Source organism: Orcinus orca, chromosome 3 (assembly GCF_937001465.1).
Source record: "Orcinus orca chromosome 3, mOrcOrc1.1, whole genome shotgun sequence".
NCBI lineage: Eukaryota > Metazoa > Chordata > Mammalia > Artiodactyla > Delphinidae > Orcinus > Orcinus orca.
This window is the reverse complement of record NC_064561.1, coordinates 129,993,611-130,018,409: the sequence shown is the minus strand read 5'-3', so window position 1 is coordinate 130,018,409 and position 24,799 is coordinate 129,993,611. Positions and strand designations below refer to the sequence as shown.

General features: G+C 38.7%; 2 protein-coding genes across 3 annotated transcripts in view; both read left to right on the top strand.

The window, feature by feature from the left end:
• Positions 1–1,092: 1,092 nt before the first annotated feature.
• MRPS36 (mitochondrial ribosomal protein S36) lies at positions 1,093–13,564 on the top strand. Its single transcript, XM_004270773.4, has 4 exons — positions 1,093–1,226; positions 10,415–10,478; positions 11,660–11,847; positions 12,722–13,564. Exons 1-4 carry the CDS (start codon positions 1,185–1,187, stop codon positions 12,737–12,739), a joined length of 312 nt encoding a protein of 103 aa, XP_004270821.1. The 5' UTR covers positions 1,093–1,184; the 3' UTR covers positions 12,740–13,564.
• A 3,407-nt stretch (positions 13,565–16,971) lies between these two features.
• CDK7 (cyclin dependent kinase 7) overlaps positions 16,972–24,799 on the top strand; it is a 28,011-nt gene continuing 20,183 nt past the window's right edge. The window contains exons 1-4 of one of the 2 annotated variants that reach the window (XM_004270774.4): positions 16,972–17,166; positions 17,525–17,584; positions 23,517–23,550; positions 24,461–24,528. In XM_004270774.4, coding sequence (XP_004270822.1) covers positions 17,101–17,166; positions 17,525–17,584; positions 23,517–23,550; positions 24,461–24,528 — 228 coding nt within the window. In that variant the 5' untranslated portion in view covers positions 16,972–17,100. The remainder of the gene's footprint in view (positions 17,167–17,524; positions 17,585–23,516; positions 23,551–24,460; positions 24,529–24,799) is intronic. The other variant, XM_033429946.2, reaches the window with a different exon arrangement.

Sequence of the window (24,799 nt, the reverse complement as noted above, 5' to 3'; positions counted from 1 at the left end):
CGATATACATTAGTGCCTCTTTCCCTACAGCCTCCCCAAATCATATTCTCCAAATTCTGTCTGTTGGCCAATTTGACGGATTGAAAATAGCATTTCAGTGTAGTTTAAATTTTTCTTAGAATAGGGGAGGTTGAATGTCTTTTAACGTTTTTAAGGGCAATTTGTGTTTCTTTTCTGTAATTTACCGGTTCATGTGCTTTGCCCATTTAACCACTTTATCAAACCGATTTTAGAATATGTGCTGCTAAAACAAGCTTTGAAAGCTTTAAAAAAAAAGATTCCTGGTGTCCTCCACACACATACTGAATCAGAAGGGCCCATATTTAGGCTCAATAACCCTCTAGATTTAGAAACCATTGACCTAGATCATCAAAACAAATTTGTCACTCTAAATATTTACAATAGTGTAAGGCTGCATTACCTACAAAGTTAAATGGCTGCAACATATTGTGTATTAAAAATTTTTAACATTGTAAACATTAATATTTACCATAGAATTTAATATAACGTGGTGGAATGACATGGATGGCTCATGTTTCAAAAAGAAAAACTTGAACTTCTGAGTTTTCTCAAACTCCGAGTAGCAGTAGTTTAATATCAGGACTAATGGTAGAGAAAGGAATCAGAATACCAAATCGAGAAATGTTAATAAGCAACGGGAATTAATACAACATTGTAAAACAACTACACTTCAATAAAAAAAAAATAATAAGCAACGGAGTATGAGGTGGCCTTGTATAGACCCGGAACTGACCACTCTTTCTGAGCTTGCTTCTTACTCCTAAACTTTAACGAGATTGTTCGTTTTAGGAAGCCACAAGAATTTATATTACTTATTTGGTTTCAGATTAAATTTTGGACTACACTGAAACTGGAAACTGCCTATCTGGAGAAGAAATGGTCCCAGGTCACTCATAGGCCGGTGAACGAAATAAATACAATACCACAAACCTTCGTCTGCAAAACGAAGCAATGGGAAACACCTGGGTCAGTTCCCAGGCAGGAAGAGAGGAGGGGCGGTTCAGGCACAAGTGGGTGGGGCTAGCTCCGCAGTGGAGGAGGGTCTCTCCCGAGCGCCCGCTCCTCCTCCGTGACGTCACAGGTAGAGCCCGCCCCCAGCCGCCCAGGACTCCTGTTATAGCCGCTGCTAGCCAGGGCCCCGGAAGCTGCCCCTCTCGGGGGTCATGATGGGCAGCAAGATGGCGTCTGCCAGCAGGGTCGTTCAGGTAAGGAGACTCGGTTGCCTTTCCGCGCCGTAGGCAGTAGGGATGGTGCTGACTCTAGCACCGGCGCTGGGGAGGAAAGGCGGTGGTGGAGACTGCGCGGTGACCACGGCCCTGCATAGGGCCAGCAGCGGCTTCCCGGGGTGAATGTGAGAATTGGACCTTGAGCTCGTTGGGTCGGGCAGTGAGCCGGGGACCGCAGCTGAGGGTTCGAGCCAGGCCGCGGGAGTGCATCTCAGCAGGTAGGCACATAGCTGTTCCGAAGTCCCTGGACTGCCCTCCACCGGGACCTCGTTAGCCTGTTAGGAATCTGCAGCTTGGCTGTCCTGGCAATATCCTGGCCAATCAGCGACCAGTATTGTCTGTGTTGTCGCGGATCAGCCAATCGGAAGGAAGGCGGTAGCGGTTAGTGAAAGGAAGCGAACCCTGCTTCTGACCTGGTGTCCCTTCAAGGTCTTGGGAATGGCCAGAGAACTGGCCCCGCGGGCTGCATCTTCGCCGGAGGCGGGTTCTCCCCCACCAACCAGCGTCTGGTTACAGGCTGGATGGGGGAGAATGGAAAAAATACATATTTAAGTTTATCTGTAATATATGTCTTAGTGTTGGTTTCCTAAGCTTTTTTCCCCTGAATTTAGATTGGCGCTAGAGGAACTTTATTGTTAATCCACACATCAGTTACTAACTCCTGACAGCTTTTGTTTTTGCTTCTCCAGCTGTGACCTCTAGCTTAAATAGGAGAGGTAAAATTGGTATATAATGGGCGACAATCTCCACTTTTGTGGTTGCTTTACACGAGTTTTTTTCAACTTTTAAAGTATATTATTGTACAATTACCTTTTAACTTTGACACGAGAAGTGCATTTCCCTTTGCACATCTCTTAAAAGACCTTTTCTTAAAGTTATTTCGCTCTGAAAGAGAATCCTAGATCCCAGTCTTTGCTCCCATTGCAACGAATGATCCTCACATATTCATTCAACGGGTAGTTATTGAGCGTTAAAGGTGCTGTGAGGACAGGAGAACGTCCGACAAAGGACTGGTATCCATAATAGATAATTATATATGTCCATAATATATAGCCCAGTTTTTAAAATGGGTAAGAAAAACTAGATATTGCACAAAGCAAGATATTCAAATGAGCACTAAGCCAGTGAAAAGATACTCAACATCATTATTTGCCAGGAAAATGCAAATTAAAACCAGGAAGTACTACCACACCCACCAAAATTATTAAAAAGACTGACAATACCAAGTGGTGATGAGAACATGAAGCATCTGAAACTCATACAATGCTAGTGGGAATATAAAATGGTACAGTCACTTTGAAAAACTTTTGTGGGCCTCTAATACTAGTTAAACATACCTACCCTATGTCCAAGCAGTTTTTCTCATAGGTTTATATCTCAGAGAAATGAGTGCATATACCTATTTAAAAAACTATATAAAAATGTTCATAGTTGCTTTATTAATAATAACCCCTAAACCAGAAATTATCCAAATGTCCATTAGCAAGATAAGGTGTGGTAGATTTGTTAAAATGGAACAGTACACAGCAATAATAAAGAACTTACTATTGATATATGCAACAACAATAAAAAAGATGCTGTGAGATATACAGTAAGAAATGGTCTGTCTCCTTTTAACAAAGCTGCAAAGACTTGTATTCAGGTTCATAATACAAAGCAGTATGTGCTGACATTATGTAATAATTACATGTTAACATTAGCAAAATGTATTGAGTACTTCTGTGCCAGGCCTATACTCAGTGCTGAGACTGCAGTGCCAAGACAATACATGGTGCCTCCACAGAGCTTAGAATTTGGCTGTTGATTGGTGTCTTTAAGAAAGAGTAGTATTTCAACAGGCTGGCACAAACTGATAGGAATTCACAAAGCATAGTGTCACCATTAAGTAGAGGGATTTGGCTGGACCACAGGGTATTCAGAAGTAATTTTAGAAGAGTAATTTATAAGTGTTCATTAAATGCCTGCTAAATGCCAAGCAGGGGCTTCCCTGGCGGTGCAGTGGCTAAGAATCTGCCTGCCAGTGCAGGGGACACAGGTTCAAGCCCTGGTCCAGGGAGATCCCACATGCTGCGGAGCAACTAAGCCTGTGCGCCACAACTACTGAGCCTGCTCTCTACAGCCCCTGAGCCACAACTACTGAGCCCGTGTGCCACAACTACTGAAGCCCGTGTGCCACAACTACTGAAGCCCGTGTGCCTAGAGCCCATGCTCCGCAACAAGAGAAGCCACCGCAATGAGGAGCCCACGCACCACAACGAAGAGTAGCTCCACTCAACACAACTAGAGAAATTCCGCGTGCAACAACGAAGACCCAACGCAGCCAAAAATAAATACATAAATAAATTTATTTAAAAATAATAATAATAAAATAAATGCCAAGCAGTATATATTTGATATGTTTGGGATGATGCAATAGTAGAAAGGAGATAGTTCATCATTCAGGAAATCGTTTGGCTGCATGAGACACAGGGGAAGAAGATAAGTGGTTGGATTAATTCAGGGTTTGAGCTTTACAGGTGAGGTGAAAATAAACCTCCAGCAAGGCAGTTGAGAGTGCTAAGAGGTTTTTGAATGGACTGTAGGTTCTAGGCTAGATGAGAAAGGAAGTAAAGTCAGGATGGAACCAATTGACTGGGAGAAAAGGGAACGATAAAGGAAATGAAGGGCTTGCTGGAACTGATGGTGGGAAATAACAGAGAAGAGAGTTGTAAGTTAAAAGGTTGTAGTTGAGTTTAGATTTTAGATTAAGATTTTAGGGATGGTACAGTTCTGAACTCAGTAAAGAATTAAGAGTAAAAGAAAAGAACCTTTCAGGAATAGATGCTAAACTGGAAAGAATATGAAGGTCAATAGGCAACTTGGAAGTTTTGCTAAAGGAAATAGTGGAGGAAAGGAGAAAAATGATTTTTTTTAAAAGTCACAGATAATGATTGAGGCCTAGGCAGGTCCCAGCCTGTCTGCAGTTTGGGGTTGCTATCTGCCTTATAAAGCAAAGTAGAGGGTTTGTCTTCTGGGAAGACAAGAGTTGTCTTCTCCTCTAAAAAAGCCTCTTACATAGTTGGCTTTGGCATCTTCCACGAACAGGAGGGCAGGGATTGAGGCCTCATGAGGCTCGGTTTTCAGTTGAGGTAGAGAGAGGAGATGGTGGTTATAACCAGAAAGTCCAGAGTGGAGTGTTACCTCCAGAACTCATCACTGTTAACTCTGCCTGGGCTTCATGAATCATAGAAGTGGATTCCTTAATAGAATAATATCCAAAAGAAATCACTGATAATGAAAAAAGGTGAAAGGGTTTCAGAGAAAATCATAGAGACGATAAAGATGAGACGATAAAGACAAGACGATGCAACTTTTGTATAATAAGTAGTCTATGAAAAAGTGACAGTAGATAGAGTTGACCAAGTCTCAAAACCTATAATTTAATAAAACTTTCCTGTTACAAAAGAAAACTTAAAGTTATACCTTGTAGATTTGATCCAGTATGTTTGATTAATGAGTATATTCTAGTAAAATCATTAAATTTTAAAGAAAAAATTATTTGGTGATACAAGCGACAAGACCAAGCACTTAAAAGAGAATGGAAGTTATCAGAGTTTTCAACAATAATACTTCATTAAGGAAAACATGTGGATAACATATTTAAGGTAGTTAAAGAAAATGTGAACCAAAGCTTTATCTAGCTACATTGACCTTCAAGTGTAAAGGCCACAAACTCTTCTTAACCTTTAATAACTCAGGGAATATTGTTCCCTGAAGCTCTTCTTACAGCTCTCACAGAGAATGAGCTTCAGACAACTAAGAAATACTTATTTGTACTTGTGGCTGTTTTAATATAGGAACTGGATGTAGGCACTGAATGTATTTAACTATAGAACTAAGACTAAATAATGCAGATAAGGGAGAAAGACTTGTTGGTAATATTATTTTTTTTGACAGTATAGATCTAATAAAACTTTTAAAATGGAGGGAATAAGGGGAAGAGTATACAGAAGGTAGAATAAACTTGCTAATTGCCTCTGGTTATTAATTGGTAGTAAAAGATGGGGAGGGAAGGCAGAGAAGAGATTACCATCAACTACTTTCATTCTTTCTCATAATAGTGAACCAATAGATAGTATCTCAGAAACGGGCAACTAAGAGTATTATCTAAAGGTAGCAACATAACATAAACATACAAAAGTACAAATCTTTCCAAATACCAAAAAACAAAACAACAAACCCCACAAATGAAAGCAAAGAAAAAGATCATATGACAAAGCACTTTATATTTAAATAATCATATAATGATATGACAGAAAATACACCAAACTTGTGAGTTATATCTATAAATTCAAATGGTGTAACTGCCCTTTTAAAAGTATTCTCATATTGGCCAACAAATGAATATTCAATGCTATGCTATATATGAGGCACAGCTAAAACTAAGAGACTTAGAAAGGTAGAAATAACAGGATAGTCAACTGATCTTTGACAAAGAAGCAAAGGCAATACAATAGAGAAAAGATAGTCTTTTCAATAAATGTTGCTGGAACAACTAGACATCCACTTGCAAAACATGAATCTAGACACAGACGTTATACCTTTCACAAAAATTAACTCAGAATGGATCATAGGCCTATATGTAAAGTGAAAAACTATAAAACTTCTAGAAGATAACAGAGAAGAAAACTTAGATGATCTTGGGTTTGGCAGTGACTTTTTAAATACAACACCAAATGCACAATCCATGAAAGAAATAATTGATAAACTGGATGTCATTAAAATTAAAAATTTCTGGTCTGCAAAAGACACTGAAGAGAATGATAAGACAAGCCACAGATTGGGAGAAAATATTTGCAAAAAGAATATCTAATAAAGGATGTTATTCAAGATATATAAAGAACTCTTAAAAGTTCCCTGGTGGCACAGTGGTTAAGAATCTGCCTGCCAATGCAGGGGACACAGGTTCGAGCCCTGGTCTGGGAAGATCCCACATGCCATGGAGGAACTAAGCCCATGCACCACAGCTACTGAGCCTGTGCTCTAGAGCCCACAATCCACAACTACTGAAGCTCATACGCCCTAGAGCACGTGCTCCGCAACAAGAGAAGCCACCGCAATGAGGAGTCCACGCTCACCTGCAACTAGAGGAAGCCCGCACACCAACGAAGGCCCAACGCAGCCAAAAATAATAAATAAATTTATATTTTAAAAAATGGGGCTTCCCTGGTGGCGCAGTGGTTGAGAGTCCGCCTGCCGATGCAGGGGACACGGGATCGTGCCCCGGTCCGGGAAGATCCCACATGCCACGGAGCGGCTGGGCCTGTGAGCCATGGCCTCTGAGCCTGTGCGTCCAGAGCCTGTGCTCCGCAATGGGAGAGGCCTCAATAGTGAGAGGCCCGCGTACCGGAAAAAAAAAAAAAAAAAGAAAAAAAAAGAAAGTCAACAATGAAAACAGCCTGACTAAAAAATGGGCAAAAGAGCTGAACAAACACCTCATCAAAGAAGATATACAGATGACAATGATATGAAAAGATGTTCAACATCATAGTCATTAGGGAATTAATTGCAAATTAAAACAACAGTAAGACACCTCTATATACCTATTAGAATGGCTGAAACCCAGAATACTGACACCACCAAATGCTGACAAGGAGGTGGAGCAATGGGAACTCTCATTCACTGCTGTTGAGAATGCAAAGTGCCACAGCCACTTCGGGAGGCAGTTTGGCAGTTTCTTACACAACTAAACATACTTTTACCATATGGTTGAACAATCGCACTTTTACCCAAATGAATTGAAAACTTACGTCCGAACAAAAACCTGCACATGGATGTTTATAGCAGCTTCATTTATAATTGCCAAAACTTGGAAACAACCAAGATGTCTTTCAGTAGGTGAATGGATAAATAAACTGTGGTACATCCAGATAATGTAATATTACTCAACCCAAATTATATTATTGTAATATTATATTATTATATAATTATATATTTGTATATTATACAAATATAATTTATAATGTTATTTCAAAAAGAAACAAGCTACCAAGCCAGGAAAAATCATGGAAGAAACATACATGCATGTTACTAAATGAAAGAAGCCAATCTGAAAAGGCTACATGCTGTATGATTCCATCTGCATGACATTCTGGAAAAGGCAAAACTGTGGAGACAGTAAACAGATCAGTGGTTGCCAGAGATTGGGGAATGAAGGGATGAGTAGGCAGAACACAGAAGATGCTATAATAGTGAATATGTCATTGTACATTTGTCAAAACCCATAGAACGTACAACACCAAGAATGAACTCTAATGTAAAACTTTGGGTGATAATGACGTGTTAATATAGTTTCATCATTTGTAACAAATAGAATACTCTGGTGGGAGATGTCCACAGTGAGGAAGGCTAGGGGCTGGGGTGAGTGGGGGTGTGCCCAGTGGTATATGAGAACTGGAAGAAGATTGGAAACGACTCAAATTAACAACCCAAATTAACAGGGGGCTGGTTGAATAAACTCATGGCATTTATCCTGACTTCCTACTGATTCCCTCAGATTCCAGTCTTAACACTACAGTATTCTTCCTTGCCTTCCCTCATCCCATATTTATATGTTCTTTCTCTCACAGGGAAATCCCTGCCTTCCACAAACATCAATATATGTATATACTCATTTGCTTAGTCCTACAATATATACAAAATGTATAGCTATATCTATACAACCAACCTACTAAGTAAAAAGTTCAAGATTTCTTTGTATTTCTTTTTGTCTTTAGACTGAAGGTATATAGTCCAAGCACTATGAAAGTTATTTGGATTAGCTCCTTTTTTTTCCTTAGTTATAAGCTGGTCAACTAATTGACAGACTTATTTGTTTCTCTTTGTATTTACATTTAGAGTTTAAAAAAGACAATTTTGAGACAGGAAAATTTGAGCATAGCTAAATAATAGATGATATTAAAGAATTATTTTTGTTAAGTGTGGGAAAAGTATTGGGACTATGGTTTAACCAAATCCTTTTCTGTTACATGATACATGTAGATGGTATTAACAGATGAGATGAGATGACTGGGATTTGTTTAATGGGGGAAGGGTTGATGAAATAAGATTGATTACTGTTGAAATTGTGTGATGTGTTTATCAGGGTTTATTATACTACTCTGTCTACTTTTATGTATTTTTAAAATTTTCTCTTAAAAAGGGGGGATACCAAGCTGTGGGAATTTAATCTATATGGGCATATTACCTTTTTTTTTTTTTTTTTTTTTTTTTTTCCGGCACGCGGGCCTCTCACTGTTGTGGCCTCTCCCGCTGCGGAGCACAGGCTCCGGACGCGCAGGCCCAGCGGCCATGGCCCACAGGCCCAGCCGCTCCGTGGCATGTGGGATCCTCCCGGACTAGGGCACGAACCCGCGTCCCCTGCATCGGCAGGCAGACTCCCAACCACTGCGCCACCAGGGAAGCCCAACCATATTTTTAAGTGTACAAAAGCAATGTTGAAATGGATTCTTTCTCTCTGGTGTATGTACATTTGTTTAAGTGTGTGTATACATACTTACATACCTATACAGTTAGCCCTTACCTACAAATGGTCTATTCACTCATTTGTCAGATGTTTGCTGAGCATTTACTATGTACTGGCTACTTCTGCAGAAGTACTTAATTTTCCATCTCTGCCTTTCCAGGAGCTTTGCTCTCCTGTAATCATTGGCTCATTTACTGTCCTCTACACAATATTCTTAGGATGTTCAGGTTGCTGTGGAAACACAGGAGGAGTTTTTAAATCAGATTTAGGAATCGGGAATCTTCTTAGAGAGGAGTGACAGTTGAGCTGTTTTCAAAGATAAGCAGTCAGATGAAAGTGGAGGCATGGAAGCGGGGTGGGACCTGGGAGAGATTCGTGGCAGAGCACACAAGCTGTAGATTGAATGGGGATGGAAATGGTATGAGGAGTTAGGGAAATGAAAAGTACTTCAGAATACCTGGAGTGAAAGGTACAGTGGTGGGGAATGAGGCTAGAGAGGTAGGGAGAGACCTGATCATGATGGGCCTGTGTGTGCCAAATGCGAGTTTGAAGTTTATCCTGAAAAGCTTAGGACTATAGGAAGGAAAGAACACTCTTTCAAGAAGCCTGGCTATGAAAAGAAACAGGTACTACGTGGAGTGAGAAGGTTTGTTTTTTAACACGAAAGATGTGAACATGCTTTAATGCTTAGGGAGACAACTATCTTCCAGCATTTTCTCACAGGAGCAGAATTATGGTGGTTAGTTTTCAGACCCATCCCTACAAGCCTATTTGCTTCTGTACTCATGTAAAATGTGTAATGTGTAGTACATATATACAAATATATTGCAGATAAACACACACCTGTCTCACTAGTTACACAGCAACTTATAGATTACGTTAGTAAAAAATAGTACTCTGTTTATTAGAGTCTCAGCATTTTATATATATTCAGAAGATTTCATACTGAAAGTTCTGCTTAAGCTCCTCTGTAGCATTAACTGGAATTTTAGGGATAAAACATTAATACTCTTCAAATATCTTATTAAAAATAGTGTTCTAAATACATGTATTTCTATGGGTATAGGAAAAAGGCTGAAGTCAAGGGCTATCAAATGTTTAAATCTATTTTATGTGGGTTTTGGCTTATAGATGGTGTTTTCTTCTTTGTGCTTTTCTGTGTTTTTTCCAAATTTTTTACACAGAACATGGGTTACTTTTGTAGTCAGAAAAAGTATTCTTTTGATTACCTAATTTTCAATATGCTTTTTATCCTATTCTATCTAAACCACTAGGTATTAACATAGTAGAGAAACAACACTCAATACAAGTCAGGAAACTTGCAATTCTTACCAATCAGCAGGGTGATTTAGAAGTCATGCAACATAAAATCCTTGTCACCTTATAGGGTTGTTTTGAGGTCAGTAGGCAGTACAGTAAAATATCTTGTGATGTATAAAGTACAAAGTTCTTATGAATATCAGATAATAGTTTATAGACTAGCTGTCCTTGTTGGGAAAGAGTAAAATTTAAAATAGTAAAATTTAAAGTTGCTGTCAGGTACTAAGTTATTTTATTTTAACAAAAGCATCTGCTTGTGAGGTTCATTAGATTATTTCTTATGTAGTAAATGAGGTTATTTTAGTGCTTCATTTCTTTTTCATGCATTTTATTTTTCCTTTAGGTAGTCAAGCCACATACTCCATTAATAAGGTTCCCTGACAGAAGAGACAATCCTAAACCCAATGGTAAGCTGTAGTTTATTTATACTAAAAAGATATGTACATGCAGATTTATACATGAATATTCTATTATACACAATATTTCTCATTTTAGAATCCGGTAGACAATGGTAGCTTAGATCACAATGGTATGTTAGGTTGCATTAACTAACTTTCTATTACCTCCTTGTAAAAAAGTAGTAACTTGACAGTAGGTATTTATGAATTTTTAATGATACTGTGTTTATATATGGGAATTTTTGTTCCACCTTCTGTCCTTCAGAAGAATGTCCCATGCTTATATTTGCAGAGATTATGATGAATAACCACCATTCCTATATTTCTCTCCCAGCTAACCTTTTCTTTCATTCACTGATTTATCTGTTCATTGAGGCAGTAAATATTTCTTGGATTGCCTTAGAACTTAACAATCATTGCCTATTACAGTAACTGAAGATTCTGAACAAGTTCTGTTTTTCTCTTACTGCTCTGTCAGCTGTCTTTAATTATAAGATACTTGACATTTAATTCAGGGAGAATTTTAACAAATTTTGTATGGATATTTTTAACTTATTGTAACTCTTGAAAAATTAAGATATAGGTGACAAACAAGTATGGAGAAAACAAATCTCATCTGCATTTACCAACTTTCTTATTCTCCATTGTATGGTATTACCTGTAATCTCTACCATATGACAAAATTTAAGTAATGTAAGTTATCCATACGGGTTGAACTCCACTACCTAGAAATTTCATTATTTTATGAACTTACTCTTCAATTTAGTAATTCATTCACTTAAAACTACCTCATTTGCTTTAAAAAGAACTTTATGAAACTATATATAGCTACCCAACGAAGTTACTCTACAATACTTATCTCTTGGATTGTAATACTTATCATTTTAAGAATAACTTTGAGGGCTTCCCTGGTGGCGCAGTGGTTGGGGGTCTGCCTGCGGATTGGGGGGACGCGGGTTCCTGCCCCGGTCCGGGAAGATCCCACATGCCGTGGAGCGGCTGGGCCCGTGAGCCATGGCCGCTGAGCCTGTGCGTCCGGAGCCTGTGCTCCGCAACAGGAGAGACCACAACAGTGAGAGGCCCGCGTACCGCAAAAAAAAAAAGAATAACTTGATTATTTAATGATAGATAATTCAAAATAGTATTTTAAGACACTGAACAATTCCTCTATTTTTTTTTTTTAATTTCAGTGTCAGAAGTTCTGAGATCAGCAGGACTACCGTCTCACTCTTCTTCAATTTCACAGCATTCTAAGGGAAGTAAATCGCCAGACTGGCTGATGCATCCGGGTCCACCAGACACTGCAGAGTTAATAAAAACTTTACCTCAGAAGTACAGAAGGAAACTTGTATCTCAAGAAGAAATTGAATTTATCCAAGTACGTTGTTGCTCTTTATCCCAATACTGTGGAAAACACCTCAACGTTATTGGCTTTGGAGTTTCATATTGCTGATTTCCATGTTCTTCCCATTGTCTTGTCAAGGTGTGTCCATAGCTAAGACAGGGATGGTCATGTAGCCCTGGACTATGAGAAATAAACGATGTTCGAGCCCCCAGTAAATGTGCATGAAGGAATATATGTGTAGAAGTATAGTATGGTAAATAGCAAAATATATATACCCCATGGAAAAAAGCTCTTTAGGGTCCTCATTAATTTTTTTTAAATTAATTTACTTTTCTCTGCGTTGGGTCTTCGTTGCTGTGCGTGGGCTTTCTCTAGTTGCGGCAAGCGGGGGCTACTCTTTGTTGCGGTGCATGTGCTTCTCATTGAGGTGGCTTCTCTTGTTGCAGAGCACGGGCTCTAGTCACGCAGGCTTCAGTAGTTGTGGCACATGGACTCTGTAGTTGTGGCTTGCGGGCTCTAGAGCACAGGCTGGGCAGTCATGGTGCATGGGCTTAGTTGCTTTGCGGCATGTGTGATCTTCCCGGACCAGGGCTCGAACCTGTGTCCCCTGCATCGGCAGGCAGATTCTTAACCACTGCGCCTCCAGGGAAGCCCCCTCATTGATTTTTTAGAGTGTAAAGGACCAAGAAATTTGAGGACCATTGATCTACGTCAACCTTGAGTCCTCTTCAGATCTGAAATTCTTTATAACATTGATAGGAGTGCCCCAAAGCTATGAAAAATCTGAAATTGTTTTTAAAACCTAAAGATCATTTGATTAAAATGTTTCAAATTTGTATAGTGGCCATGAAAACATTTCTTTGTAAATGAAACACCTAATCTTATTGCTTTATTACTTCCTTTTCAGCGTGGAGGTCCAGAATAATCACTGACAATGTGGCTGCTGTTTGTTTAATCAGACAAAGAAGAGTCTTTACAGTGAAGGACTTCCAGAATGACAAATGAGAAATTGTACATTAAACAACTTTAATAAAATTTCTGTAAAAAAAAAAAGTATAGAAAATTTAGGACACTTGTATCTCCTAATTTATGTATCTTGGTCAGCTTCTCCACAAGCTTACCTGATTGTTTATATACTTTATACTTATTAAAGTATACATTTTTAAATGTTAGCCTATTAATTTACTCAGATAATCAAATTATCAAGCATTACAGTGTTGAACTATTAAAAGTACACAATGTCTAGTGAACAATCATAGGTTTACCATAATTTCACTTCTCTTTCAGTTTCTGTTTAAACATGGAAAGAATATATCCGGCAGAATTGAAGCTTTCTGGAAGTAATTTTCCTGGAATTGGATAAGGATCAGTGAAATAATGACTCCATTATTTGTTCTTAATTCTCTCAGTGTTTTTGCATTCACAACGTTACTGGAGAATAACTGGCTCAATAAGCATATCGTACTCTAAATAATAAAAATACAGCCATGGTAAAACAGATGCCTTTGTGGTATTAAGACTAGGGAGTTAACACAAAAGATTATGTAACCTGTGTTCAGAAAAAAATGTCAGTATCAAATGGAGAATAAGAGATCAAAATGAATATAGCATAGGAATAACATTTGACCAGAAATTTTAAGTTACTATGTTTTTAGGGGTGTTAAGAAAGTCTTGTTCTTTGGTTTATTTTACTGTTTTGATTGTGATCATGTGTACAAATCCTGACAAGCATAAACTTTCTCAAACTTCATTGTCCAAAAGCCTCATAAAATCAACCTATTCACCTTATTAAGGCAATTTACAGAATTTTAATAGGCTCTTCCTGTGCCAAGGGTATGTATGATTGTGAAAGTAAAGCCTCACAAAGTGAAATAAATTCTCTTCTATACCTTTAATGATTTCTAGAATATGCGTTAAAGAAGTCATCCCTAATAGTTAGGGGAACTCATGAGTAATAGACACAGTAGAATTGTTGAGTACGTTTTTGTATTTGCCCAGTTGTGTATGGATTAATCTTTATACTTTTTTTTCTTTTTTACTATTTCAGAGTGGATCTGCTTTTCTTGTAAATTCTGTATTGTGGCCTAGTATAAATGTTGCCCAACTTGAATGTGAAACAGGAGTTTGGTGCTAGCAATGAGCTATTCTGGTAACTCATGAGAAATACATGACTCATGATTTCTTTTTTATTATTTCAAAAATATACTTGGAAAAATTTCTTAAAAACTAGCACTATTCTCTTTTTTCTCCTTAGCTTTCTCATTTCAGTAAAAGGAAGCCCAAGGCAATTTTTTTGCTCTCAGAGTAGGTGCAGGAAATGAAGAGTGGCTTGAGTAATGTCGTGGGCCAGCAGTTAGAAACCCCAATACTGGTACCGTCTGAGGACCACCTTTACTACAGCTGCTGCCATGAAAGTTCCAATGAAAAAATATATCACTTTTACAGAATTTATGACTAGAGGTATGGCAAAAGGATGTTCGTGGGAATTGCTGTCATAGGATGAGCTCCCAAGGAGGATGGTGTCATAGAAAGAATTTGGGCTTGACTTAGAGTAAATAGCTTGTGTTTTCATTTAGGAGTTAAACAGTTAAGTATCTGTAACCGTTAGCAAATCGCTCAGTTTGTCCAACTTGCAGTTTTTTCTCCAGTACTATACAATGTGATAGGCAGGATCAAATTAGTGTATTGTCTACTATGTTGTAACAAATCACCCCCAAATTTAGTGGCTGAAAACAACACTCACTTAATAGCTCATGGTTTCTCTGGGTCAGGAATTCTGGGGCAGCTTGGCAGGGCAGGTCTGCTCAGTGTTTTTCATGAGGTTGCAATCAATGCCACCTGGGGCTGCAGTTATCTGAAGGTTTCACTGGGGCTGGACCATCCATCTCCAAGATAGCTCACTCACATAGCTGGCAGGTTGATGCTGGCTGTTGGCAGGAGGCCTCAGTTCCCCTCCACCTAGGCTTCTCCACAGGGCTGCCTGAATGAATTCATGACATGATGGCTGAATTCCTCCAGAGCAAATGATCCAAGTGTACAGGCAGAAGCAGCAATACCTCTTTATGATCTAGACTCAAGTTATACACATTCATTTCTGCAATACTCTATTAGTCACACAGAACAGCCTGTTTCATTGTGTGAGTAAACTACACAAGTGCATTAATACCAGAAGGCAAGAATCATTAGGGCCATCTTGGAAGCTGGCTACTACTGGTGTGTGAAAGCGCTTTCTTAACTGTAAAATGCTATACAGATGCTGAATGGTATTTTATATTTATACAGTGCCCTAATGAACCCAGAATATCACTTAAACATTGCCTTTGTTACCCTATTTAAAATGTCCCAATATAGGAATTTACTTGTCAGCAGCATGGTATAATGTGATTATCAATTCATATGCCATGGCACACTTGGGAACCTCAAGCCTCAAATTTAGCTCACTATGTAGCTTATTTCTACTACAAGTGAGGTTAGATTACGTTAACAGTGATATCTTTTAGAAGGAACGATTACCTAAGTCACGTGACACCATATATCACTAGGTATGACTTGCCACAATTAAGAGGTGTAAGTGGTAGAGATGGTATGTTTTCTGCAACATAGGAGAATTTTGCTTAATGAATATATCAGTGCTCAATAAAGACCCAAGTAGTGACAAAGAGCTGGAACGTGACCAGTAATAGTTATGTGATGGCTAACATAAACTGCACACTGTCAGACAGTATCCTAAGGGTTTCTGACGTGTGCAGTCATTTAAGCCTTACAGCAACCCAGTGAGTAGGTCCTATTAACAGAAGAAACTAGCAACAGAAAGGTTAAATAATTTGCCCAAATCATAAACCTAGTAAATGAATAGTTGTGGGGCCAGTATTCATATGCAGGTAGCCTAGATCCAGAGTAAGGACTCAGCCTTTACACTGTATTGTCTTGAGTAAGTTATGAGTTTTTGTATTCTGCTGCCTTCTTCAACCTAAATCTGAAAATCAGGATTCTCCACTCTTAGAAGCATCAAATGCTCCAGCTCAAAACCTTAGAATTATCCTTTTCTTCCCCCACAACCCATGTCCAGTCTGTCAGCAAGTCGTATTGGCTAGAAGCCAAACTGGTACCCTCAATACAACCATCTGGATTCCTGCAATAATTCTTCAACTGGCCTTCTTGGTTTTCCTTGCCCCTCTAAGTTTACAGTGTAATCTCTCACAACAGTCAAAGGGCGAGTTTTAAAACATTAAGTCCGATATCACTTGTCTGCTCAAAACTCTGCAGTGGCTTTTCAGTAATGTCTTTCTGGTAACACCCTATTTAAAATCACAAACCCTACTATCTATCCCCTTTCCCAGCTTTATTATCTCTGTAGCACTTATCACTATGTATCATAGCGTATTTTAATTATCTCCTCCCATTGGAAGGCACTGATATTTGTTTTTCCCCTGCTGATTTCTCAGAGTCTGCAACAGAGCCTGGCATATTGTAAGCATTCAATATATATTCGTTGAATAAATGAATTAATTGATTTGTATGAAAACTTATGAGAATCAAAGTTGGGTACTGATCACAGTTAACCATTGAGCGCTATGTCTAAACTTTGTGCAAGTTTCATTTAATCCTCGCAACCACCTATGATGTAGTCTACAAGTTCCACCTTACAGGGTAGAAAACTGATGGCCAGAAGTCTGTTCCACAGCACAAAATTGTTCAGTTGACTTGGGACTTCTTTGCCTAGACGTGCTTCTTCATAAAGGACTAAGAATTCCTCTTGATCAGCCCTTAAGAACTGGGCACTCGCTTAAGTAACCTGAAATTGTCGGCTTAGGCGTCCACAGTAACCATGGTGACAGGACACCCTTGAGCAAAAACTAGAGAGCGAGATCAGAGACAAGGCCGAGCCTTCCGCACTCATACACACCTATTAAATCCTGAACACAGAGCATCGTATCAGAGCGCTGATCCGTCTTCGGTAGTGAAGAAAGTATCTAAGTTAAAACGGTAACAGGGTGACACAGCCACCACCGAGAGAACCCCGCTTCCGGTACAATCTGCGGTCACGTGGTAGGACGGGGTGGGGCGCAGAAGAGCCCTCCAGCCCTGCCTCTTGCCGCTCCCTTAGGGCGGGCTCTGGCCGGACCTACTTAACAGCATCCCCGCCCACCCCGGAAGTGGGGGCGGAGCTAATGAAGCATCGGCGCTCAGTGGGCGGAAGTGGCTGTGGGAGGCTTTAAGGTGCTTTAAATTCTCGCTGTCTCGAGCGCTCCACCGTTTCAGTTGGAGTCGAGCTCCGCGTGACAGATGGCTGTGGACGTGAAGTCGCGAGCAAAGCGTTATGAAAAACTGGACTTCCTCGGCGAGGGACAGGTGAGATTCTCGGGTGGGGCTCGGAGGGCCCTGAGCGGGGAACGCCGGGCCGCCTCACACCGTCGCGGGTTTTCTCGTGGAAGCCAGCGGACGGGCCACGCTACTCGTTCTGCTTGCGGGAGGCTGCCCAGACCCCTCCTGCGGCCCCTCTGTCCACCCTGGACATGAGACCTTGAGCGGCCTTCTCCGAAGAATAGACTGGAACGAGACGTGGACGGCCCCACCACGTTTCAAGCCGCCGCGAGTTTTTTCCAAGAACCCTGGGTTCCTTGCTTCCCCGAATCTAATAAAGTAAAAAGGCAAACACAAACCAAAAAAACTCTCACCAACTTAACTTTATTCCTCTTCTTCTCTCTAGTTTGCCACGGTTTACAAGGCCAGAGACAAGAACACCAACCAAATTGTCGCCATTAAGAAAGTGAGTTGCAATTTGTTTTTCCTTGAGTCTCCTTGAAGATGTGTGTATATGGGAGCCGGTGTCAGGCCGTTTTACTTCTCTTGACCGTTTTCTGCTCGTGAGGAGTTACTTAGGTCATTTTCAAAGAAAATAGAATTTCTTAGTGTCTTGTGTTCCAACGTGGAACTCGGGTTGAACTTGTGTTTTGTTGCATTCATTGAAATTGAAATGAAGAGGAAGCTGTGTGTTATGTTTGTTCTATAAACGCAGACGTTGGAAAAGGGGACAAATACTGCTCGTCTCTTGGGTCCTCAGAACACCTGACCTTTCCAGGGCCGTATTTCTGCCTCACCTGAATCCACTTTGTATATCTGTATTTCCTGAGTACAGGTTTACCATGAAAGGCTTTCGCCAGCATTTATTTCCTGAGTACAGGTTTACCATGAAAGGCTTTCGCCAGCATTAATGACATTGCTGTGGTGCGGGTTTTTTTTTAATGGTTTCAGTAGCTTTTTTACTCGCATTCATTCAAGAAACTAAGGTCATATTTAGTTAACTCTCTATATACCAAGCACTTTCACCCTCGTTTTTTCATTTAATCCTCATAAGAGCCCATGAAGTAGGTAAAGTATCTCTGTTTTACACTTGAGGTGGCTGAAGCTAAGAGAGATTAGGTGACTCATCAAGATGTCACAGATAGTAATTGCTAGAGCCAGGTTTTAGATCCAGGTGTCGTGCTCCCAGGTTGACTGCCTTTTCCCATACTACGGAAATCAATAACCTTCTCAAGAGAAGCTGGTTTCTTCACACCTCAGGCCTGTTGGTGGCTTAGGTGACCACCTTCCTTATTATTCCTGTTGCTGCTTTGAATCTTTCTCCTTGAAAATCCCTAATTCCTTTGAAGCATATCCCTCTCATACTCTTAACACCTGCTTCCCACTCTTCCTTTCCACAATCATTCCTGCCATTGTTATCTTTTTTACTTTTTCTGACGTGTCTCATCTCCTTTTCCAGTTTATGTTCTATAAACCAATGCCATAGCTACTCCCTTGTGAAACCCTTAACTTTGTTAATTCTTTCTGAAGTTATTTTTCTGATTCTACCCCTGGTTCACTTTATTCTAGCCATACTGACCTTTCTGTCCCTTGAATACATTAAATTCATCCCAGTCCTGGTATCATTGCATTTGCTGCTCTGCCTTCTGGTTAGTATATTTTTACTCTAAAACTTGAGTAATCATGTAATCAGGAATCATGACTGATTCCTTATCATTTAGATCTCAGTCAAATATCTCCTGTATATACACACCTTTGCTGGTCATTCTAGCTAAAACAGGTGTGCCTCCCTTCTTACCTGGTGTTCTTTGCATATTTCTCTATTATTATTTCATAGCGTTTATCAAAATCTAAAGTCTTTTACCTATGAGTTTATTTTCTGTTTACTACCACTTGAATTATATTTAGGACTGGGTCTGGTACATTTGCAGACACTCATTAAAAATGTATTGACTTGACTGGTATAGTCTCTTCAAATTGGTATAATCTCATTGAATTCTGTGGTTTTCTGAAAATCCTAGTGGGTTTTCTTGTTTGCTTACTTTTATCATAAACTAGGATTTAGAATTCATCCTATTTCTCAGTGATAGACTTGTACCCCTTGAAAGTGACTCATAATGGAATATTCTTTTACATTTAATTTTTATTTCAAATAGTACATCTTTGTGGTTTTATGGAATATAACCTTTATATAAATGAATATATAACCTTTAAAAATCGTGAATCGTTATGTTATACATATGAAACTTATATAATAGTATACATAAACTGTACCTCAAAAAAAAAAGCAGAGGGCTTCCCTGGTGGCGCAGTGGTTGAGAGTCCGCCTGCCAATGCAGGGGATGCGGGTTCGTGCCCCGGTCCGGGAAGATCCCACATGCCGCGGAGCGGCTGGGCCCGTGAGCCATGGCCGCTGAGCCTGCGCGTCCGGAGCCTGTGCTCCGCAGCGGGAGAGGCCACAGCAGTGAGAGGCCCGCGTACAGAAAAAAAAAAAAAAAAAAAAAAAAGCAGAAATATTTCTCCTTCTACTAAACCAGTTATTTCTCAAAATATTTTTTTAAAAAAAGTCAGTTACTAGGCCAAGCATGCCTGTCTCCTCTACCCCTGGTTTTCACTCCTTGGAGCAATCACTTTCAACTCCAAAACTGTTTTCTCTGCTATTTACATCCATTTCTTTAGATAGTATGCTTATCATTATTTCTTGAGTGGCTTTCCCTAGTTTTAGACATTTTCTATACTTCCTACTGTAAACATTGGAGATGTGGTGCTTGTGCACCTTCCTCTCCCAACACTCAATTTCTACTCCCACTCATTTACTGACATGTTTAATTTTACAAAAAAAGGGATAATAAGCTATGTATTCTGTATTCTTTTGCCTATTGTATTTCGGACTTTTAAGACATCATTAATCTACCTTATCCTTTTTAAACAATTGTATTGAATTTATGTTCCCAGTTTATTTAACCAGTCCCCTATGGTAGCCTTTTGGAGCCTTTCTCATTTTTCAGTATTTGTTTTATGTATCTCAACAATATATAGTGTTGCATACTTCTAAACTCTTTCTCTCCCTACACACACACACACACAGGCACGCACGCACGCAATATTCTTCTGCAACTTGTTTTTCTGAATCAGTATTATTTCTGAAATCTTCCAGCTGGATACATGTAGATCTGGTTTATTCATGCTCATCAGTGATTAGATTCTATTATGTGGCTACACTAAAATTGGTCTATTCAAACTCTTGTTGATAAACATTTAAGCTGTTTTTTTTAAAATGTTTTACTTTTATACAGTCCTTCTACAGACATTCTTATACATATGTGAGTTTCTCTAGAGAATGTATCTTTAGTTGAAACCAATTATGAATTGTTGCTGCATAGAGACTACGCAGCAATGTCACCATATGTTGTCAAATTGCTCTCCAAAATGGTGGGATCAGTTTAACCTCCCACCACGTTCTCACCATCTTTGTATTGTCAGACTTTACAACAGTTGTCAATTAGGTGGATCGAAAATGGTATATGGTTGTTTTTTCAATTAATACTTCTCTGATTACCAGTGAGGTTGATCATCTTTTCCTAGATTTATTGGCTTTTTAGACTTTTTCTGTTAGGTTGCTTACATTTTTTTCTTTCCTGTTGATTTGGTGGGGAATTTCTTATATATTCTGGATACCGATCCTTTATCAGAAATTTGCACTGGAGATACCCTCGTTGCTGTAAACAATAAATTACTGATCTGTAATAAGAATAGAAGAGTATTTATTCAAGCCAAACTGAGGATTATAGTCCAGAAGACAGTCTGTCAGATAGCTCTGAGGAACTGTTCTGAAGAAGTATGGTTTTCAGCATAATTTATATCTTGTCAGAACAGAAAACATCAAGCATGACAGGGGTACATTCCTTCAAAGTTTCAAAAAAAGAAAAAAAAAAGATCAGCCGAAGACAGGTCACCGAGTACACAGTGAGTCAGTATGGCCATGGCTCCCGGGAAGGGAGCCTTATCATCAAAGGAGTACTACTACTGAAGTCCCTGGAAGGGAGGCATTTATCCCTATCTTCAAAATGGACATTCTTTACTTCGGGGACAATGCACCCTTTTTTTTTCAATGGTTAAAAGCAGATGTACAATGTGTGTTTGATAGACCACAAAACAGGCTGTTCTAGTTAGCAAAAAGTTTGTTAAATCATGTATAAGCCAGAATGACTTCTCCATACTTCAGTATGTAAAAATTTTTTCCATCATCATCTCCCAGTCTTTGGCTGGACTTTTAGTTGATTTATGGTATGTTTTGAGGCACAGATATTTAAAATTTTAATCTGGTTAAATTTGTCCATGTTTTTCCTTTATTGGTTCCCTTTTTTGTGTGCTTCCCTACCTCCAGGTTATAAAGAATTCTACTATATTTTCGTCTAAAAATTTTAAAGTATTGCTTTTCACATTTAGGTCTTCATTCCATTTGGAATTAAATTTTCTTTGTTGTGTAGTATGGGGATCCAGTATTTTTCCCCCAGCTCTCTCAACACTATTGATAGTATGTCCTTTTCCTGGTGAGTTGTAATGCCAAGTTCCAGTTTCTACTTGGATCTGTTTCTGGGCACACTATTCTTTTTTACTGGTTGACTTTTTTCCCCCCATCCCTGCTCCAATACAATAAGCCTATAATTACTATTGCCTTATAAAGTCTTGAAGTCTGGTAAGTCCCACATAGCTATTTTTCTTCAAAATTATCTTCGCTTACTCTATGGGTCAGTTGAGAAATTTGAAACAGATCAGGAGAATTTGAATATGAACTAGTTATTATGTGCTACTCTGGCATTATTATTAATTTTGTTAGGTATGAGAATGGCATTATAGTTATGTAAGAAAATGTCCACATTTTAGAGGTGCCTACTTAAAGTATATAGGGATGAAATAACATGAAGTCTGGGACTTGAAAAAGTGTATATTGTAGCCAGCAAAAAGGGGAGGATGAATGAATGAAGTAAGTATGGCAAAATATTGGTAATTATTGAATCTGGGTGATGAAGTAGATGGCTTCATGAAACTAGTCTATTTTTTATTATGTTTAGAAAATGTAATAATGTTTTAAATTATCTGTTCTTAGCTCTTTACTTTTCCATATAAAGTTTAGAATCCATTTGTCAATGTCCTTGAAAAATGCTCTTGTACTTTACATTTAGTTCCATTAAAGAGAATTGACATATTTGACGTATTTATGATATTGAGTCTTCCTATCCATGAACATGCTATCTATGTTTATTTTGATCTCATTTCTTAAGCATATTTTAAGAGTGCTTTATAGTGTTCATGGAAAGCTTCATACATCTCTTGTTGGCTTTATTCCTAAGTGCCTTATATTTTTTGGTGCTATAATAAATAGCCTACCTTTAAATTAAAAGTTCTATTTGTAGTATATAGGTGGGGGATACTTTTTAAAGTAGAATAGTTGATTTTCTGGAGTAGGATTTTTTTTTTTTGTATTCTTGGTTACATTGTCATTGTATAAAGTAGTTAGCTCTTGTTCTTTAACCTGGTACTTGGTTTTGTGTAAGACTGAACCTGTTAATGCAGTTTGATGTGCTTATTCACAGTAACAACAGTTTAACCATTTTCTATATCCGTCTCAATTTGTAATTTTTCTTTTTGGAAAATGTGGTCCCTGGGAGCATATTGTTGGACACATTAAGCATCTTATTTTGTGTGTTATGCATTTCCTCTGAAGTAGTCTAACTTGAAGTGCTCCTTTTGTTTATTAGCCTCTATGCGTTTAATTATTTGTTCCTCATTTAATCTAACAAAGATGTGTAATTCAAAACTTAAGGGGAAAGGAATGATAGGTACTTGATCCTTTCTTATATTGTTAATTTTGCCTTTCTGATTCATGATTCCCACTCCCTTCTTGCCTACTAATACTAGCTACATATGAGTTGCTACATATTTTTGCTATTTTTTTTTAAAAGAAATTTTTAAAATTTTAATTAATTAATTTATTTTTGGCTGCTTTGGGTCTTTGTTGCTGCGCAGGGGGCTTTCTCTAGTTGTGGCAAGCGGGGGCTACTCTTTGTTGTGGTACGTGGGCTTCTTATTGCAGTGGCTTCTCTTGTCGCGGAGCACGGGCTCTAGGTGTGCGAGCTTCAGTAGTTGTGGCACTCGGGCTCAGTAGTTGTGGCTCGCAGGCTCTAGAGTGCAGGCTCAATAGTTGTGGCACATGGGCTTAGTTGCTCCACGGCCTGTGGGATCTTCCTGAAACAGGGCTCAAACCCGTGTACCCTGCATTGGCAGGTGGATTCTTAAGCACTGTGCCACCAGTGAAGTCCTTGAAGTGTTTATATATTTGTATTGGTCTAAATAATTTAACATATTTCTAATGTGTTTGTTTTTTCCTCTGCCAGATCAAACTTGGACATAGATCAGAAGCTAAAGATGGTGAGTAACTTATTTCATGTAATCTGACGGAACAGGAAAGGTTCTTATTCTCAGTGAGGAAGAGAACAAAGTATTAATTAAAGTTAACAGTGGTTCTGGATAGAGTTATTGCAGGGTCCCAGAAGAGTAAAGATAGACTCAGGATAGAGATAGGATATTTGTGATTTTCACCATTTGGGTGTTCAGAAGAATATTCAAGTCACCTAAGTAGATGGAAGACAGCAAGGTTATTAGTGACTTGTCTTGCTGTCTTCATTACTGCTTTAGGTGTTGTTACAAGCCATTGTTTCTTCTTCTTCTGAGCTTCTGATTACTTTGAAAATTCCGGATTCATGGAAGTATACAAAGCTTACTATAGAGTAAATGTATGGAGGGGAAAGATTTTTTTTACCCCTTCTTCCAAAGCCTTATTTGCTAGAGTGCTAAGTCCTATTTAGTCATCAAGAAATAGTTCCTATATAAAGGATCCATCATCTCTGTAATAACTAGTACCAGATTTTATTTTAAATGTTGAGTTCCATCCTTCACATTGGGCAAGATGGTATATAATCACTAGTTTGCTGTTAGCTTAAAGAATCTGCCACTGATATTCATAAGGCAAGAGAAGGGAGCCATTAACTTCTCACCTATATGCTACACACTTGTGTACATGTTGTTCCAGCAGTCTTCAGATCTGATATCTCACAGATAACATGAATACTTTTTTCACCATTTATCATAGTCTGTGCTAAGCTATTTTAAAAATAAAGCAATATAAAATGGAAACAGATATGTCATAAAAATTGTTATTTTTTTCCTGAGGAATAGTCATCGCTATTTCATCAGACTGACCTTTCCCAAAAAATACGTTTACAAGAAGGTTTGAGATTTCAGAATTATTTTTCACTTTTTTCTTTGCCTTTTTATGTAGGTATAAATAGAACAGCTTTAAGAGAGATAAAATTATTACAGGAGCTAAGTCATCCAAATATAATTGGTGTGAGTATGATCTAAGTTGTTTCTGGGATTTGGGACCCTGCCTTTCCTGAATGTTGTAGATGTTGATTGAAGGCTCAGCAAGATAAGTTGTTCTAGATGAGCCTTGCAAAAAGGCTGAAATTTATTTTCTATCCTAATTGTTCTTGTAGGCAGTGTCTTAAAAACTATACAACTGATGAAATAAATTAAATATTGGCATACAGGCTGATTTTGTCAGAGATCATTTTGAAGCCTAGAGAGCTCTAGCATGTGTAAGACCTTTAGCAAGTTC